We start from the raw sequence: 19,761 nt of genomic DNA on the forward strand, positions 1-19,761 counted from the left end.
CTTAGGGAGCCATCTCACATCGGACTTATGAGCCACACACCGGAAAAAGACTATTCTTCTTTATTCATGGTAATGGAGTTAACATGAACCCTTGAGTCTTCCTCAAGTCTTCCTCAACCATTTACTGACCTGTCTGCGTCAAACCTTTGTGTGTGTGTGTGTGTGTGTGTGTGTGTGTGTGTGTGTGATTGTGTGTGTGTGTGTGTGTGTGTGTGTGTGTGTGTGTGTGTGTGTGTGTGTGTGTGTGTGTGTGTGTGTGTGTGTGTGATTGTGTGTGATTGTGTGTGTGTGTGTGTGTGTGTGTGTGTGTGTGTGTGTGTGTGTGTGTGTGTGTGTGGGATTATGCATTCCTGCCAAAAAAAGAGAGAGTTTCCTTCTGGGACAAGTGTCACTAGGCAACCACTCAGTCATAAATGAGTGTCAAGGTTTGACAGGAAAAAGTTTGTTGGATTTTGTTATGAAATGCTTCTAATAAGCCAAATGAAAGACCCAAAGAAACCAAATCAAACTTGATTTATTAAGCTTCAGATATCACTTAATGCTATAGAATCTGCTGTGAAATGATGAAATCACAGCAGAGAGAGTAAGATTAGACTGCAGTACATACGGCTGGGAGACATCAGTCACACGTTTGACAATGCGGATCTGCATCTTATGAGGGGAATTCAGACTGAACCAGCTGCCAAAACACTGAAGTACCATCACTGCACACTGCTGAACCGATTCATTATCATAAAACCCTGAGTGCACTTGTGATAATGTGTCTAATTTAATATAAATCTTTTCAATACAAATGAATTTAGAATTTCAGAATTCATTAGAAGTAGCGGGATAGTTGTCACATTTTTAACTCCATGTAATATTTCTCTAGTAAATTTTTGTGCATGAACCTTATTGTCTTGCCTACAAAAAAGTTATAAAAGTTGGATCCACTACTGCCCACATTTAAGTTTTTGAAAACGACATTTCTCCAGATTTCTGTTGCTGCTGTGTTCAGTCTTGATGTTGAATGTGACCACTGTAATTAATTTATTAATTTCATTAATTTAAGTGGTTGTTGAGGGTGACTCCAACACTTATTGTAGTTTAAGTGTGGGTTAACATTTATGTTTTGTTTCTTTTTGTTTTTAATGCTTAAAATGAAATGCCCAGTTTTACAGGCTAAAGTCCCAGACTAAAATGCATTTTTCAGCTATTTTAACTAAAATCAACTTACACTGACAATAAGATGCATTCCAGTGCCTAATAGGCACATTTATAAAATGTCCTATTTGAACTAAGGCTTAACCCTATAGCCATCTTAACTGTTGTTTTGTTTATTTCTCTAATAGAAGCTGTACGGAGGTGGGTGCCATTTTCGTAGTATCCTGTTTTTCTACTGTTTTGTGGCCAGTTATTATAACCTATATTTCTGTTGTTAACTTATTTTTCTTTAAGCAGTTTAGTTAAAGGTTTTACACTCAAGGCAGAACTCTTTTGTTTGTTATTTTGGTCTTGCTCCCTTCTGAAGCTAACACTAAATAACTTGTTTCTGTGTTACGGGCTGTATATAAAAATATTAAAAGTGATCTGTGCAGTAGCAGAGCTCAGGATTGCACTCTTTATATCCATTAGTATTGTTGCGTCTGCTTAAAACCCTAGACTCATGTAACACTTTGAAACACTGTCTTCATCATATCCAGTGAACTTCACTATTGATCTGGATAAAAAAAATTTAAAACCTGGAAAACTTTGAATGTGTAATGTCAATGCTGTTTTCATGTTTATTATTGTTTGTTCATGTAATGCTTTTTTTTTCATTTTTTTCTGAGCAGATCCAAAATTCAATCTGGACTGTCACGGGAAAATATGTATGTGTATGTGTAGCTCTGGTGGAATGAATGTCTCCATCTTCGGTATGATCGCTGCATGTGGGATGGAACAACAGCTTTAAAACTAGAGCAGTAGAGGAGAGATCAGACACAACATATTTGCTTTCTCTTGGGTTATTTAAGGTTTTCCTTTCTCAGCCAGTTCACCCAAGGTTAGTCTTTTTTTATTGACTGCATAAAGTTCACCGAATCGGGTTATTAAAAATTGTACAGATCTATTTTTGACCCTCTCGACTTGTATGTACAGTAACCTATGACCTGCATCCAAGAGCTTGGATGCTTAATCCTCACCCAGACCTTCGACCCTGCTTTCTCTTTATCAATCCCCCCTCTTACACTTTCTCTTGCTCTATATTACCCCCACCCCACCTTCCAAGCTGACCCTCATGGTGATTTATGCAGCTCACAGATGCACAGCTGCAGCAGGTCCCCATGCTGACCGAAGGGTAGTATTTACCGTGACTAATACATCCCAGATCCCCAAAACACATGGAGACAGAATGAGAGATATGTATAAAAGAATTAAAAGAAGCATTTAATTTCTGTTCTGCATTTAAGTTAATAGTTATGTAATGAGATGATTGTCTGAATTTGAATTAATGTTTTACTTTCTGATTGATTTGAAGCCCTGCCTAAATCCCTGAGCTGTTCTTCCATCTATTTGTATTTGTTCTGGACACGTTTGGATTTTTAACCCTGAAGGAAAGGGATACATATTTGCCTACCCAGAAAAGTTCCCGCTAAGCCAACAAAAGTCACTGTAAATGCTCTATAACAGATATAGAAGCTGAATAATCCATACTATTATATAGCAATGATGTAATAATGTTAAAGTCCCACTGAGCTGATTTTTTAGCTATAAATTTATGAAAACTTATTTGATCCTTAACTTCAAGGACTATATTCTATTGGTCCGCAGATTTATTGGAGAAATGAAATTTAAAAGACAAATCCTTTCAACCCAAAATATTTACAAAAGTGATTTTTTTTTTCTTGTGCCATCCACGCATAACTGACAGAGGACATTTGAAATTTGAAAAAATATATTTTATTTCACCATGGTGTTCTCACAATTTGTGTATAAAATGTATAAATCCTCTTTTTAAAAAAAGAAAACGAAAAAGGAAAAAATATTTTATGCACTGCATTTTAAATGTTCGTATCTCTGTACAAAACACACACAGAAAGGTACAAATGCAAAAACCAACGCTTATTTGAATGGCGAGTCTTCCGAAAATCTCCGTCGCGAGGAATCTCGCTCACCTCTCGCGCTCCCTGAGTGGCGGTTTTATCTCACGCGCTGCTGCCGCTGCTACCGGCGTGTCACGCGCAATGAAGTGATTCCCCGCACGCGGACGCAGTCAGTCCCGTCCTTTATCTGCAAAAGCACACATAGACAAATCAAAAGGTTACATTAATGTCAGGTCAAACAAATATATAATCTAGGTCATCCTTCTGATATTTTGGCCTATTCTGTGCGATCATTTTCTTTTTATTGGGCCAACTCAATAACCAACTCACTTGTGGCTTACCTACATTTAAACTGAGTAGCCTAATGCAGGGAAATGCATTTTTGATTTTACACTTAACACTATATACTTCAACACTTCGGGCACCAAATATGTGACCAAATGTATATTCAAGGGAGCATCCACAAGTAAAAACTCTTTATAAAAGCTTAATTTAGCCTATTTTTAAGGTATGGCTACATTGTTTCATTCTTAAGATTTCTCTCTTTAATTTCATTGTATTACATTTCAAGGGTCCTTCACACCTCCTGAGGTGCGTATATCCGCACATCATTCCCATTTACCATCCATAAACGTTCACTATTATAAAAATAAATGTTTATTATTATTACTCTTTTAATGAAGTATCAGTAACTAAATGCATTCTCTCGCATATTCATACATTTGAATGGTCTCTTACCCCTTTTCTCTGGCTGCTGAGGCAGAAAGTACATATGGTGCGCGGCTGCTTTCCTCCGCTGTTGCCCTGCTCGCTGTACAACGCGCTGACGCACGGCTGCGCGTCCTCTCCTCCATCCCCTATCAGGAGCACATTGGCCAGATGTGAGATGTAACTGGAGGCTAAGCGCAGAGTCTCAATCTTTGACAGCTTTCTGTCAACCGGCTCGGTGGGAATAAGAGTCCGTAACGCTGTGAAAGCCGTGTTGACGCTCTGCGTCCTATCGCGTTCCCGCGCGTTCGCTGCGTTCCGTTGCTTTACTATAACCACACCGCCCACAGTGGACTTGAGTGTCACCCGTCGCCGCTTCTCCGCACTGGGACAGCAACCGTAGCTCTGCTCCGAGCTGCCGTCGCTCTCGCTGCGGTTTTCCTCATCCTCGGACATCATGGCAACATCCGAGTACGCAAGGTGAGACGCTATGGGCCGCAGCATGGCAAATGCCATTACTAAAAAATGTTTGGACAAGAGCTCGATGAACACGATAGGAAAGTATCCAAAGTATCCAAAAGGAAATGATGGCTTGTAGTCAAGCACTAGCCACGCAAACACTGCATCGCCAAACCCTGATGTGTGTTTCTCTGATGTACTTTCAGCAGTTGGTCGATCTCATAACATGTTAAAAGATCCTCTTTATGTGCGTCCTTACAGTCATTCCATGCGCGATTAGCTAAAACAGGAGAAGTGCGCGCGGTCTTTTATAGGGAGGAGCGGTCAGTCATATGCAAATAAACAAAGCTACGGTCTCTCACACACTCGCTAAATCCTATTTGAGCACAAAATATAATTATCTTAAATAGTTATTAAATACATTCTAATTAATACATTCAAAGGACAAACATGTGTTTGAATGATAAAGAAAAACATAAAGTGCATTCACATAAAAGTAGGCTTACCAAACGGCATGTTTTTGGACAGGTAGGCTACAGTACCACGGTAGTACGATGGTATTCTAGGAAGTACCTTGGAGCACTATGTAAACAATATGAAATAGATTTCGGTATCACTTTATTTGACATTGTCCTTTTGTATATTTTTTGTTTGTTTATTTTTTAAACGTTAGTATAAATATAAATTACGCATTATTAAATGCAACTAACCCATATCCAAATCATACCCCTATAGTAAGTACATAGTTATTAATAATTATTTCACAGTTCTTAAATGCATAATTACACTGGAACGCAGACACCTTAAAATCAAGTGTGTAAGCCGAATTTCAGTAGCCTGGTGCCATATTTTCTTCTGTACCATCACAATATCATGGTATTTTGCCACAGTTAAAGGCTATGGTTTTGTGTTTCAATTTATTTGTAAATGTATTATAATCTCCAATTTATTTTTATAATATTAAAAGTAATTAAATTAGTTTATTCATCGTCCTATTTTGTTGTTGATGAAATATTAAAATTCTGTTTCATGTCGTTTGTCATTGTTTCATGTCGTCTGAGTGTTATCAGTTTTAACACTTAGCCTATAATCTTACAAACGTATTTTATTTGTATTATAGGCCTATACTGTAAAATAAAATAAACCCAATACAATGGAAAACTTCCGTTTAATTGCTGCCCTAAATGTTTAAACAATTACATTTATTTAACACGTTTTACATTTGCATTTAATTATTAAATGTCATTATTATTATTATTATGGAAAGAGATAAAGAAAATAAACTTTTAAGTTTATTGGAGTAATATGAACCTTCACTGGGGAAAAAAACAGAAGCTGCACCTGCAAGTAGGCTAACTCATGGCCGGTGATTATCCTCTGAATTTACTGCTTTTATTGCGCGACCATTTGACAAAGAGGCGTTTAAAACAACATTGGGCCTATAATGATTCAGCAACAAACAACCTGGCAAACGCACTGCTAATGCTGCAAAAATCAACATGTTTATTTAAGCACTTGTCGTCGCAATGAACCTAATAAGAATTTGAAAAGTCACATTCATCCGCGAATCGAGTTTTTAAAGTCAACCCGATCTGGAGAATACATTTGCTTTTAAATAGGCTACTTCTTTTTTTAATTTGCACTTAAAATCAAATTAGGCTATTACTGTTTTCGTTAAGTGAGAGTTTTAGACCCGCTGCGGTTTGTTTTCATTCAGTGGCTCAAAGAGCTGCACGAGGCCATTATGAAGAACAGTAGGGGTCTCTCTCTCTCTCTCTCTCTCTCTCTCTCTCTCTCATAACTTTTTTCTTTTTCTCACTCTCTTTTTCTTCATCATTTCTGGCTTCTTTTCTTCTATTATATATCACACACGTCACACTTTTAATTCTTGTCTTGGGTTCTCAAACTTTTATGCATTTAATCGCGATTAATCGATTTGACAGCTCTAGTTCACACATTACATTTAGTTCTTCACACTCATTTAAGTTTTCACTTTCCTTCCTGTCATACTTCATGACTAGCCTTGTCATGTAAGAATAACATGTCTCACTGCTTCACAATCATGTCTGACTGCATTACTGTTTCAGTGCAAAGGAATGCAAGACCCTAAATCATCCATATGGGCTTATGTGACCAAACTTACTAACCTGTGACCTCTAATCTTTGACCTGAGGTTATGTGCCCGAGCAATGCGACCATTCTCATTTGGTCCAATAATCACTCTGTTGCAATATGCATAATTAACAGTGCTTTATTGGAACAAAGACATTTTGGTGTAAATTAATATTCCGTATTTGGGCCTTTTGACTGGGATTTTGAACTGGATCTTGGTCGGAAACTCTGTTTCGACAGCGTAACAACAGCTAAAAGCACAGTTTTACTCCAGCTCTAACTCACAGGTTATGTCCTCAGCGAGATAACAAGTAAAATGAAATTTGCATAATTATGTTTTGTTGGTCTCTCAACTGTTTGGTTTGCGGCCGAGGGGCAGACGTTCTGCTGGAGGCTATGAGCTTCTGCAGGGGCTGAGCTCATGCAGAGATGGTTTGTTTATAGCCAAAAGCGGGTGTTGGGTAAATAAACATGAGGCAGATGTTAAGAATGATCTAAGAAAGAGAGAGTGAGACAGTGGCAAATGGCTTCCAGACCCTTTTTCTCTGTCTCATTTATTTTCTCTGTGCTTCCATGGCCCGTAATATGTCACTTGGAGCAGCTTTCACAAACATGCCAGTGTCACTTAAACCTGGGATTTTCTGTCCCCTCAGCTGCACCAACAACCCCCTCCCACCATCTACGACACTTACGACATTTTCATAACACCTGCACGCTGTTTTTACAAGCCCAGGGGGCAATAATCAATAACGCTCTGCCGATCCATCACTGAAAAAAAAAATTGGTGTAGAAACAATATCCTCTCAGAAATTGCTAGTAAATTTCACAATTGCAAAGAAACAGCAACACGTTTGAATAAAAACTGAAAGTGTGCTTTTTTAAAACAGACTCCAGTAATCTTTGCTTTATTTACAACTTTTTTTTAAAATCCCTAATAGAAATGTTCCAAACAATCACCAAACAATTTAATAGTATTTTTTATATTATTATTTTTTAGAAATAAATTGTATTGAACATAAATAAATAAAAATAGTATTTTTTAAAAGATTTTTTAGGTTGTATAATTTAATTAAACTATATGTTAACAAATTTAAAACGTCCAGAAATCTTTGCTATGTTATGTATTTATCATGCAATGGCAGATTCAGTGTTCTCATATGAGTTGGATGGGATGAGTAAGTGAAGCAAGACTGCAGCTGAACACACAGATTTACAGGACCAATAACATTATGTCATGAGAAACCAACAGGCTTGTTTCGGAATGGGAGAGAGACTGGTTGTTCATGTATTTGAGTGAGAAGAGCAGGTGTGTGTGTGTGTGTGTGTGTGTGTGTGTGTGTGTGTGTGTGTGTGTGTGTGTGTGTGTGTGTGTGTGTGTGTGTGTGTGTGTGTGTGTGTGTGTGTGTGTGTGTGTGTGTGTGTGTGTGTGTGTGTTGGAAAGTGGGGGTAGACTGTGCTATATAACTCTATGAACTCCTCCTCCATAATGCAACCCGTAATCTATGGCATTATATTAAAGGAAACTTCCAGGATAATGTGTATTACCACAAAAAATAATTTAGACACTTGTTCCCTTTCAAATAAATTGCAAAAAATTGAGGTAACAATGAGGCACTTATAATGAGGCCAATTTTTAGAGGATTTAAAAATATAAATTTTTATCTTATAATGTTATCATATTAATCTGTTAAAAGCTATAAAGCTGTTCTTTTAATTTTACAGTGGTTTGGGGGTAACATTGTCATGGCAAAAAAAAAAATACTGCAGAATTGAATATAACTTTACTCAGAAAAGTAGTCTAAATGATTTTTCAGGATATTAAAATTATGTTAATGCAAATTAACATTCTTGTGGCTACTATTGAAACAGTGAGTATTTTAACAGATTGTCCCCATTCTCTTCAATTGTAAGTGTCTCGCTGTAACCGAGATGTTTGTATTAAAAATATGCCACAAATGCTGTCGATTGAGCTCAACTTGTTTTAACCTCTGTAATAATATTCCTTTGATAAGATGCTGTCATAGAGAAATACACATTTGAACTTAACAAATGTGAATTTCAGCTGTATGACTATAGGGTCAGTCCTGATGATTCATATTGTGGCCACATGTGATGGAGATGTGTGTGTGTGAGAGAGAGAGAGAGAGAGAGAGAGAGAGAGAGAGAGAGGAGGATAAACGTGTTTTCAGGACAGCTAATTCTTCCCAGCATTTGCAAGTCTGATGTAAATCCATCCAGAGGGGATGAGAAGTCCATTATTCATTTGCATGTAACCCTACAAATATGCTGAAATGGTTCGGTAATTTTCCCTGAGTGAGTGTGTAAGTATACGTCATTATTTTGTCATCACACAACCCTCCTGGACTGCAGCGTCAGCAGGGGATTCGCACAGCGCACAGAGCCACAGTGTGAAATCAGACGCCATTCAGGGAAATGTTGACTGACCCCTGCAGGTAAGGGTCAATGGTAGGATCCTGCCAAAAGCTGTACAGGAAAAGGAAGTCTATTCATGTCCTATTGCTCCATAACTCTTGGACTCTGACATACAAAACAAGACCGTACAGCAGGAGCACCAACACACACTTATTGGACACTTTAAATTGAGTTTTAAAGTTATTTGAAGACAAAGTGACATGTGAAGGCAGAGTATGGTAACTCAGAATTCGTGCTCTGCATTTAACCCTGCAACCTTCGTGTTACCAATCTGACTCTCTAACCATTAGCCTATTAGAGAATGAAGCAAGTCTATGTCAATGTCCTGTTTTCAAAGGTTTTACTATTATATTTTATCATATATAATTTGTTTGTAAATTATTCCTGCGTAAATTGTTGCATTCAATTCAACAAGAAATGTACGTAAGACGACGTTTATGAGCGAATCATTCTGCACGTCTTTTATGAATAAAATTCTGTATGTGAAACATTAACAGGACAAAAAATAATAATAATTTCACACCAAGCTTGTCATTTCAATCTATTTTCTACGTAATTGATCTTATTGTAAAGAATTCAACCATCCACGTGTTTCATAAAAATAAAAAAAAGGCCATGTCGTTTTTAAATAAAATGTCAATTTTTAATCAAAACTCAATCTTGCGGTAAAACAACACTTTCCACAATCAACTGCAAGTTTTCATTTAGATCTGCCACCATCCAATCAACACCCGTTGAGCTGAACCACGTCCCGTCCCATCCTGCATTGTTTTATTTTCAACAATCTATTTCACTCGAACGTACATCACAATGATAAAAAAAATGATTTACTTATTTTTTATCTGTTGCTATACTAATAAATTATTAGATGCATATGGAAATAATGTTATGAAAATTTTCTACATAGCACAAAGAGTTCTCCTCTATTACAAGACAGTAAGGAGAATTACATTATCAGCAAAAGATATAAATTGTAATGTGCATAAATATAACAAGTTTCACAAAATATAATTCAGAATCTCACACTCATGATCTTACGCTCAAGAACAAGAGGAGGGAAGATCGGCTTCCAGGTCAAAGCCTGTGTCTTGTGCTCTTCTGATCCTCAGACAGAATGGATTCGTCTGAGAGAGATGATTTCTCATGCCTGTCAAAAGCAGAGCAGTGGAATTACATCGGTACAATGACAGGTGCCTGAGGTTGAAATATTCATGAGACTTTCAAACATAAGTATACTCACAATGATGTTACAAATGATGTAATTGAAACCTTACCTTAAGCACCTGGAACCATTTCTTCTCCCACCATCTGTCATTCTTCATCTTTCTCCTCCTAGTTAGGATGAAAAATCTTTGGGAAGTAAGAGACAATCTTACAGCTTCCTTTATTTCCCCAAAAAGCAGCAGGTGCAGCCCACACTTCCCAAATTGGGTGTGTGTCGGGTCTCTTTCTTTGTGTCTCCTCAATCAGGGGTTGTGCGTGTCAGAACAATTCTAAGGATACATTTTTTCCAGACCATGAGGAAGCTACAGGAAGTCTTCTCACACGCGACCATTCTTTTGCCAGAAATTTACAGTCGGCCAGGTTTGTTCCGCCGAGGCCCGGGGCCCCCTCTTCACTTCCTGAGAGACCCCAAAGGGAGGCCAAGATCAGGGCCGGGACCCCAGGGACTCGTATATCGCCAAAGGATAAACTCTGTTATCTACCAGCATAGATCTACAGGGTAGTAATCGCCAATCACAGGCCTGTACCTTCCTCCACGTTCAAAGGATGCGACTGTAAAGACATGATTCCTGCAATCAGCAGCTCTTGATCTTCAGCTGAACACTGTTTCTATAAAGATCCCAAGGTAACACAATATCTCTTAAAGGGACAGTTCACCCCAAAATGAAATGCTATTATGTACTGACCCTCATGTCATTCTAAACCTCTATGACATTTGTTTGTTTTTTACTTCAGAACACAAAATGAGATATTTTCTCTATAGAGTGCTGTAGGGATGATGTATTTTTGTAGGCCAAATCACAGAAACGAGTTGGCATTCTTGCAATTCTGGTTCCATCATCCTGAAGTCAGCAATGCCAGAAATACAGTCTGTGGTAAACACAAGGTCAAGATATTTTCCCATTTTAGTCATAAAACACATCATTAAAACCCTCTTGTGTTTTTTTTTTAAAGCTTTTACTTGTCTTGGAAAAGGTGGTTGCTAACAAGCGGCTAAATGGGACTACAGAGGCTAACATTAAACATCATCAGCTAAACAGGAAAACTCATCTACTCAATGGTCCGCTTTTACAGCCTCGCTGTGTTTGTAATCGTGCTCTTGCAAGCTATTACCTCAAACTTACAGGATAAGTGTTTTTTAAAATAAAGACTGAAAGAGTTGTCAGATGCTTAGGGATGTGACGTAGAAGTCTACGTTTAGCTTTTTACTAATGCAGATTGCATTTAGGCTTCAATATTCATAACATGTGTGTTCATTTGGGAAGATTATCATGATGAACAAAACTTGCAAGAATCATAAAATTTAGTGTCATGAGCTTATTTTCTGTAATAATCCAAAAGCCAATGGAAAATCCTATTGGGTTTTTGCTGAGCGAACCTGTTGTTTTGGACCCCATTGACTAAGTGTATGGACCAAATGTTTTTTCCAATATAGGTAGGTTAGGCAATTTTGGAGCGGCTAGCAATAGCAAGCTAGCTTTGAAGCATTAGATCCCACCCTCACTTCAGAGCGCCCAAAGCCAAGCCTCCTCCAAAACACATGAACGCATACAGCCGGAGCAGATTCAGCAAAGTGTCATGAGAAACAGCATTAAATTACCTCATGAATAGTATACAGCCTACATAGTAATGAACATAAACAACAGAGCTCTTACATGTAGCATGTGACGTGACGTGACCTGACTGTTGAAGATTCATTTCGGTGTTGATAGTGTTGACACAGAAACACATTAATCCGAGTCTGAGGACGTGAGCAGTTTCGGGTAGAACTCATGTGGACATGGCATGAAACCAGCATAAGCTCGTTGTTTTGGTTCAAGAGGAACTGTGAAAGGCAGCTGCTGTTTGTCTGCGGTGCTCAGTCACTGTTTCTACAACTCTGCATAGCCTTACGGGACGTGTGCGCAGAAATACATGTTTACAGGCAGGTAGGACATCATATCAGATGAACGTTTTATGGTCCTGAGACTTCTACAGACTATTTTAATATTAAGACCACTTCTATCATTGATTTCTGTTAGGATGTAAAGAGAGTTTCAACCAGAAAAACAAAAAGTGTTTATGAAAAGATTTCTGAAAAAAATACCCCTTTAAGGAGATTTACATATGCAAAACTTTGAAGCTGCTTACATTTGCAAAGCTTTTTTATTATGAAGCCATTCCATACAAACTGTTGCAACATTCAGAAATACACAAAACAATTTGTCGTTTTTATTATATTATTGACTGAGCCACCTGCAATTTTAGCTGTCAGAGATTCTGGGGTTCAAAAGCTTCAGTCATTGTTGTTGTAGAGTCTGAGAGGGCCTTTCGCTATGGATATTAGGCCAAGGTCAAGGGTTAAAAGGAAATGAAATGCCATTGCAAGGAAAAAATCTGAGGTGCCCGTCCTCTGATCTCCTCCAGACAACAGCTGAAAGTAGAAATGATTGAGACCAGTTTTATGTCAGATTAGCAGTTCCACTATATGTCCTCTACACCAGTCTGACTGTGAGCTTAAATCCATCTATATATAGCAGTGTAATAAAACAGAACTGCTGCATTCATTCTTTTCCTTCACTCCAGCCTTCAGAGGAGAAGAATGCTGGCCAGTTCTCATGACACATGACCCCCAACATGTCCTGCCGTTATAGAAGAGCTTCAGAGAATGTCCTACAATTCTCATGCCGCTCTACTGGCTTATAAAAAAAATCAATTGTAATTTTTAAAAATGCTGTGAAGAAATTTAGAGCATCTAAAAATAAACTTTTATATTGCCGTGGTTATATTAAAATGTGATGATTAAGATGGGCAGAATCAGCTTGTAATATTGAAAGCAGAACAGTAAAAAAGTAAATAGTAAAAATTCTTATGACTCTGACAGAAAATCATCTGACATCGGAGTAAAACTATGAGACTCAATCTCAAAGCTTGTGGTCCAGAGCACAGACATAACCAATTCCAATGGTCACCAGAGAGACACATGCCTGTGGTCATCTTGCGGATGGTCATGGTGTGGTTTGGCATATAATGTGAATGGAACAAAATGAAAACTATCATCAAAGGTCAGATAAGCCCGAACATCAAATGGAAGCATACAATACAAATCTGCATGTTTATTTTAACCAATGTAATGCATTAAAGCGGCACTATGCAGGATTTCTGTTTTTGTCAAACAGCGATCCCTAGAGTCGCTGTAGAGTACTTGTATTTAACGTTACTGTTGTAAACACCACTCACGCAGAGCGTATCTGCACTCACGGCCTCTGCACTTCATAATAATAAAGTAGCCTACCGCGTTAGGCTTACCTGAGCCAAAATGCCAGATGACACCAATAAAGTGTATCATGTACGTCGCATTATTTCGCAGGGCTCTGAAGTTTTGAAGACAGGCAAGAGTGACATCCAGCCGACAGATACATTTTTGTCATTGGTTATTGCGTTGAATCTTACCCAGATACAATAGTGCCATTTTCTGATTGGCTATTGTGTAGCTCGACGAACAACACCAGAGGAGACGCGCATGATTCCTGCCGGTTCCACAGTGAGAGCGGCGCGGCCAGAGTTTTGGCATATTAAATGTATTACAAATAGTTTTTCAGCGTGAGAAATACAATGTGTGGCGGGAGAGCGTGACAAAAGACCGAAATGAGTGACTGTCACGCTCAATGCGTGACACTTGAGAGCCCTGATTTTGTCACAATATCCGTTATGATGTTGTTAGACATATATTATCGCAATTTATCATAATAGTTTGCAAATTGCGCTCATTTACACTATTTACAACATGTAGGCTTATTTATGTCCTGATAATCATGTGAGATATTGACAACTGTTCTCATGATAATCGCAGGAATCAACTTTAACAGTGAAAGACTGAGCGAGTGGGACTCTTGTCCGGTTCCTCGTGCTGTCAGATTCTCCTTACCTTTTTCTAGACTCTTCCGACCGCGCTTACTTCGTTTTTTTTCGCCATTCTGAAAACGCAGGTCCGATGTTTACTCGTTTCTTACTCCTCGCTCGATCAGTCTGCCATTTCCTCTTTCTCTGTTCCTCCGACAATGCTTTCTAGCTTTCTGCTTCTTATATGCCAGCTTTGCCATATGGGACGATAGTTGTTCATATAGCTAGCTGTATCCTGGATGGGGGCGTGTACACGTGCAGTGCCGTAAAGCAATTCGCTACCTCGCGAGACCTGATATCACACGATACTTCTTAACACTGAGGCCGGCGGCCCGCCAGCCCAAAGTTGCAAGGGTGGTTTTGCGGCTCACAGGCACCAGGGGGGTGCGAGACGACCACCATTCAACACGAAATCAGTAATATAAACATTAGGCTACAATGACTCCAAAGCTGTTTGGTTAAGGTAAAAAAGTTACTTAGTTCTGCTTTAATGCAAATAGAACAGAATAAAGTATTTCACTTTATCTTTCTAATAAGAACTGCAATTTTTGATAAAGTTAAATAGCATTTAGGTTGTTCTACAAACTGATTTTGTGACTGAATATTTCTATAGGGGACATAACATTGGACAAAATCTCATACTCTGCTCGAAGTTTTCCCCAAGAGAACTTGAGGGGGGCCGAAAAGTAAAATAAAAAATAATAGTTTTAAAATAAATACAAAAATCTAAATGAACACTTTTTTATTAAAAAAGATTAAATATTTTATTTGTTTACCTTTATGTTATATTAACAAATAACAGAACCAAACACATGAGTTGTTGTTAAATAACTGGTCAAAAAAGTTTGGGAAGTTCAGCTCTAATCAATCAGTGTTATAATGCTGCCATCTGATGGTCAGGCGAAGAACTGACAAATGAGACCTGTTTAGTCATCATGACTTGAATCACACAGTGACCAAGCATAAGGATGTTGGGCAAAAGGAATATAAATATAGCATTTGACATTTGTTTTGGATGATTCAAAACTCTTAGCTCATTCATAAGAATGAAACACCTTTAGAGGATATAACTGGAGAACAAGAAACTGACACATCATGATACTTAAGCTGCAGAAACATCAGTGCCATTTTCATCAGAATCCACGTAGAAAACACAATCATCCAGGATAAATGTGCCTGAACATCATCCAGATGGCTGTCAGTGCAGGTTTGCCAACCTCAGTGCGTGTCGTCGTATATCCACTGATCTATGTTGATCTATCTAGATCAGTGGCCGTGTCACTCACATTAGATTCGGCGTTGATGCTCCCAGGTAGGTGCGCAGGTCTGAGATGTTAGATTTGATGATCTTGGCCGGTATGGATTTCATCTTTAATCTCTGATAGGCGGCAAATCGATGACAGCCTCCAAAAGAATAGTAATAATTGCCCCCCTTTTCTCCAGTGATCCAAAGCACGTCTATGGGAGGCACAGCGGACATATCTGAGCCCTCCTGGAAAATCATCACATCACGTCACATCAAAAAATTATCTGCGGCGACCTTACATAAAATCACAAACTGATTAAGCACATTTAAACGTTAAATGTAGTCAATACTAATTCTTCTAACCTTTATGCTGGTCATTAGGCTTTGGACCTTCTGCTCGTCTAAAACAGGCGGAATGGGTCGTATGATTACGTCCATTGGGATGTTATGGACGTCCTGGATGTTGTCTGAATGGATAGAGCGGTTTTCGCTGCGCAAACTACCCATGTTTCGCCTCAAAATCGTGAATGGATTAACGCTTGAGGTGCCGATGTGCTTCCGGGAAACACCGCTCAGAGTTTGAAACATCACCAGAAAAAGTTTTACAAGACGGCAGGAAAGTAGTGTGCCTGCGCATGCGCGAGTAGTGGTCCTAATTTTTTCCCCTTCCTGTCTGTTATATCGGCAGAACAAAATAATAGTCAGTGCATTATAATTAAAATGTTTTCTTTAAATCTTTTATCTATATCTATTAGTCATTAAAAATTACATACATAATATTAATTATGGATATTGATATGTAAAAAAAAATAATATATATATATATATATATATATATATATATATAGGTGCTGGTCATATAATTAGAATATCATCAAAAAGTTGATTTATTTTAGTAATTCCATTCAAAAACTGAAATTTGAATATTATATTCATTCATTACACACAGACTGATATATTTCAAATGTTTATTTCATTTAATTGTGATGATTAAAACTGAGAACTAATGAAAATCCCAAATTCAGTATCTCCAAAAATTAGAATATAACTTAAGACCAATACAAAAAAAGCATTTTTAGAAATGTTGGCCAACTGAAAAGTATGAACATAGTACAGCAGTCAATACTTAGTTGGGGCTGCTTTTGCCTGAATTACTGCAGCAATGCGGTGTGGCATGGAGTCGATCAGTCTGTGGCACTGCTCAGGTGTTATGAGAGCTCAGGTTGCTCTGATAGTGGCCTTTAGCTTTTCTGCATTGTTGGGTCTGGCATATTGCATCTTCCTCTTCACAATACCCCGTAGATTTTCTATAGGGTTAAGGTCAGGTGAGTTTGCTTGCCAATTAAGAACAGGGATACCATGGTCCTTAAACCAGGTACTGGTAGATTTGGCACTGTGCATTTGGATGTCCTGTTGGAAAATTAAATCTGCATCTCCGTAAAGTTGGTCAGCAGCAGGAAGCATGAAGTGCTCTAAAACTTCCTGGTAGACGGCTGCGTTGACCTTGGACCTCAGAAAACACAGTGGACCAACACCAGCAGATGACATGGCACCCCAAACCATCACTGAAAGTGGAAACTTTAAACTGGACTTCAAGCAACGAGGATTCTGTGCCTCTCCTCTCTTCCCCCAGACTCTGGGAACTTGATTTCCAAAGGAAATGCAAAATTTACTTTCATCAGAGAACATAACTTTGGACCACTCAGCAGCAGACTGCATAACTCCTGACATAAATTAAGACAAATACTTGAAACTTGAGTCTTATATCTTTTTAATAATCATAATTATTATTCTCTCTAGGCCAATTCAATTAAGATTATGAGAAATTATTGACATTGCACTCTTTAGCAGTAGCACTTGTGCAATTCTACAAACCCCTTTTCCTTAGTTCCGTGGTTCTCCAATTTTTTAGAGTGCCGCTTCCACTTAGACTGCAGTCACACCTTTTCCATTAAGGGACAATATTTGCCCCCTTTAATCAATTTTTCCATTTCAATTTTTTTTACCTTTGTAATACCTTTAAAAAATAAATAATTCTTTAAATAAAACAATGTTGAATAAATAGGCAATGTTAAAAATCGTTTAATATTAAAAAAAATATTATATTAAAATCGCCAATAGGTGGCGGTAACTCATTGTGTGAGTCATCGAGTCATTCATTGAATCTCACGATTCGTTCAAAGCCACAGATTTCGTTGCAAAATAGAGCAACAAGCCTGCCTATACTGTTTTAAATGTAGTCAATCACTTAATGTTACCCTTTTGTTTTGTTTTTAACTGTTGTATAAAATCAATGTCACAATTGAAATCGTGTGGATATTCGGGAAACATTGCATCAACATTAAAAACACTGCTGGATATCAGCCTGCATTTTGTTTGCACAAACAGCGCAAGCGGCTCGTGACAGAACAGAGACCGACTGAATGACACTCCATTTTAAGTTGAAAATCTCAAATGAAGATTGCTGAACTCCAGCTTGTCTGTGTTTTCAGATCATCCGCGCTACTTCAGCAGTGTAGAGAGCACGCGCATGGTTGCCAGCTAAGTGAAAAGACTTTTCTTTTAACAGAAAAGCTCTGATTTGGGGGTTAAATTATTGAATTCTGGAATTTGTGGCCACGGCGGATTAAACTGAAACTTTCCTATTTCAGACGACAAACTACGCTTGACTAACGTTACTATCTTGTTCTGTAACTCACTTGCCTAGTAACTATAAGTGCGCACGCTTTCGCGCTTTCTGCTATGACGTGGAGTGCGAGGTGCACTCAACGTTGCATGAATTTTTAGTAACAGTTACTTTTGTTATGGTATGAACTTAATCCTAGTAAATCATAGTAACGGCAAAACATATATAATACCTTTGTAACGAAATCCAAGACTTTGTATACCAAATTCAAGGCTTTTAAAGCCTTAATTTGAGATTATTTTTCAATGCTTTTAAGATCCCGCAGGTACCCTGATTAATGTGTCTTGTCCCCTCACAATGACAGTAAACTAATTATTAGGCTAACGTTACATTACACGAGTCACGTCACATAGTGGTCTATTTTCAGTTCAAAATGGCGGAAATAGACAAAAGCTTATTAGTTTGCCTGATTATTTTTGTGATTCGTTTAACATTTATGACCTAAAAAAAACTGTCAAATAGAAATCAGCTCCGTAATACGCAATACGCCCCCAACGGACGTCGTACTACACAGTGAAAAGCGTCGGAAGCGGGTAGAACAAAAATGGCGGAGAGATTAGAAAGGTTGATTCTGTCAGTTCTGTATGATCTCTCTGATGAGGGTTATAGAGATATTTATAGGAAGGCTGCTGCGTGAGGAAAGTTAATCAGGACGTTGACATGTCAGGTCGGCTAAAAAATGTGATATAGTGGTATAATTTATACCACTATATCACATTTAGTTCGATGTCTGCCTACAATTTAATTGTATTAACTGCCCTAATAACGTTAGCAAATCATGAAAATAAAAAAATGACATGAGAACTTAACTTTTAATAAAATAAATAATGATTTAATAACGATAAGAATTCAGGTTTGTTTATCAGTATCATAGCAACGCTAACTTTCGTTGGAATTGTCGGATAGGAACCGTCCGTAGCTTTTCGCAAGAGTTCAATTTTTTGAACGCATCCGGATGACCAACGGACACGATTTTCTTCGCACTGCACTCGGTCGGACCCGTTTCGGACCCATTCGCATGCGGTCTGCGAATCTCCATAGGAAATGAATGACTTCCGGTCGTTTCGGAGCCGTATCGGAGCTGATTTCAACTGCCAGTGTGAAGGCGGCGTAAACTGAAGCGCGTCCAGTCGCTCCTGTCTATCGGTACTGATCCACTTTTGCGACACGACTGAAGCATGGTGTCGCACGCCTCTCCACATTTGTAAGTTGATGGGCGTTCCTCAAGTTTATCGCTATGGGTATGGTTTTGACCCAGCGGCCAGTCTAGAACAAGGCCCCTCGAGAGACTACTTCTATTGGATAGACGCGTCGCGTTTGACGGATTCATTTGCATAAAGATGGGCATCGGCCAGCTTTTTGACACGCAGCATTTTTCCAAATGAAGCGCCGCCTTCCCGGGATGCTTTGCGGGCGCGTTAAAGTCGCGTGACGTCACCCATAGGAATAAAGCAGAGTGCAGCGCGACTGAAGTGTCGCACGGACAAGTGGATCAGTACCGTATGAGTCGCTCTGCTAAAATTCGCGCTGAGAACATAAAGCCCGCCTACTTCGATTTGATTGGTCATCTCAAATATTCTGACATTGACGAGCAGTGACAGACCAATGAGGCTCAGATGAACACACACACACACACACACACACACTGTCTTCTGTTTGTTCTGACGTGCTTGGCGCCGCTGCGGAAGAACGCGCTGATAACAAGACTGAAGCGAACACGAAGGATCACATACTTAAAGATTGAAAGGGAGAAAACAGGACAGAGTAACTCGGCGGATATCGCTCATATAATTTTTTTTGACGACGTAGTTAAGGCGGCAGGCGTGTGTTGCTTAGACGGCCGCCTTAGTTACAAAGTGCTGCGAGAAACCCTGCCATGTCGGCGGAAGTATCGCCCCACTCGACTGTGCGAAGCAAGGGGGTAATCCATCAGCCGGAAACTGAAGCCT

The 19,761-nt window shown here is 38.7% G+C and overlaps 2 protein-coding genes across 2 annotated transcripts; both read right to left on the bottom strand.

The window, feature by feature from the left end:
• Positions 1–2,930: 2,930 nt before the first annotated feature.
• tcf15 (transcription factor 15) lies at positions 2,931–4,496 on the bottom strand. Its single transcript, XM_077224250.1, has 2 exons — positions 3,801–4,496; positions 2,931–3,249 (listed from the first exon to the last, which is right to left on the bottom strand). The coding sequence occupies exons 1-2, from the start codon at positions 4,284–4,286 to the stop codon at positions 3,184–3,186; spliced, it is 552 nt and encodes a 183-aa protein (XP_077080365.1). The 5' UTR covers positions 4,287–4,496; the 3' UTR covers positions 2,931–3,183.
• Positions 4,497–12,124: 7,628 nt separating this feature from the next.
• On the bottom strand, positions 12,125–15,752 carry srxn1 (sulfiredoxin 1 homolog (S. cerevisiae)). The gene is made up of 3 exons (XM_077223350.1): positions 15,490–15,752; positions 15,167–15,372; positions 12,125–12,411 (listed from the first exon to the last, which is right to left on the bottom strand). The coding sequence occupies exons 1-3, from the start codon at positions 15,712–15,714 to the stop codon at positions 12,339–12,341; spliced, it is 504 nt and encodes a 167-aa protein (XP_077079465.1). The 5' UTR covers positions 15,715–15,752; the 3' UTR covers positions 12,125–12,338.
• Between the last annotated feature and the right edge of the window lie 4,009 nt (positions 15,753–19,761).

This window comes from Siphateles boraxobius, unplaced genomic scaffold (assembly GCF_051911475.1).
Source record: "Siphateles boraxobius isolate OS27281-9 unplaced genomic scaffold, OSU_SipBor_1 9, whole genome shotgun sequence".
NCBI lineage: Eukaryota > Metazoa > Chordata > Actinopteri > Cypriniformes > Leuciscidae > Siphateles > Siphateles boraxobius.

What these genes read in the sequence shown, in the direction of transcription:
- tcf15 (XM_077224250.1), bottom strand. Translation starts at nt 4,286, where the DNA reads ATGGCATTTGCCATGCTGCGGCCCATAGCGTCTCACCTTGCGTACTCG. An exon ending in TCAGCAGCCAGAGAAAAGGG is followed by an intron (nt 3,250 to 3,800) that starts GTAAGAGACCAT and finishes GTGCTTTTGCAG; the next exon opens with ATAAAGGACGGGACTGACTG.
- srxn1 (XM_077223350.1), bottom strand. Translation starts at nt 15,714, where the DNA reads ATGTTTCAAACTCTGAGCGGTGTTTCCCGGAAGCACATCGGCACCTCA. An exon ending in GCCTAATGACCAGCATAAAG is followed by an intron (nt 15,373 to 15,489) that starts GTTAGAAGAATT and finishes ATGATTTTCCAG; the next exon opens with GAGGGCTCAGATATGTCCGC. An exon ending in GCATCAACGCCGAATCTAAT is followed by an intron (nt 12,412 to 15,166) that starts GTGAGTGACACG and finishes TTCTACTTTCAG; the next exon opens with CTGTTGTCTGGAGGAGATCA.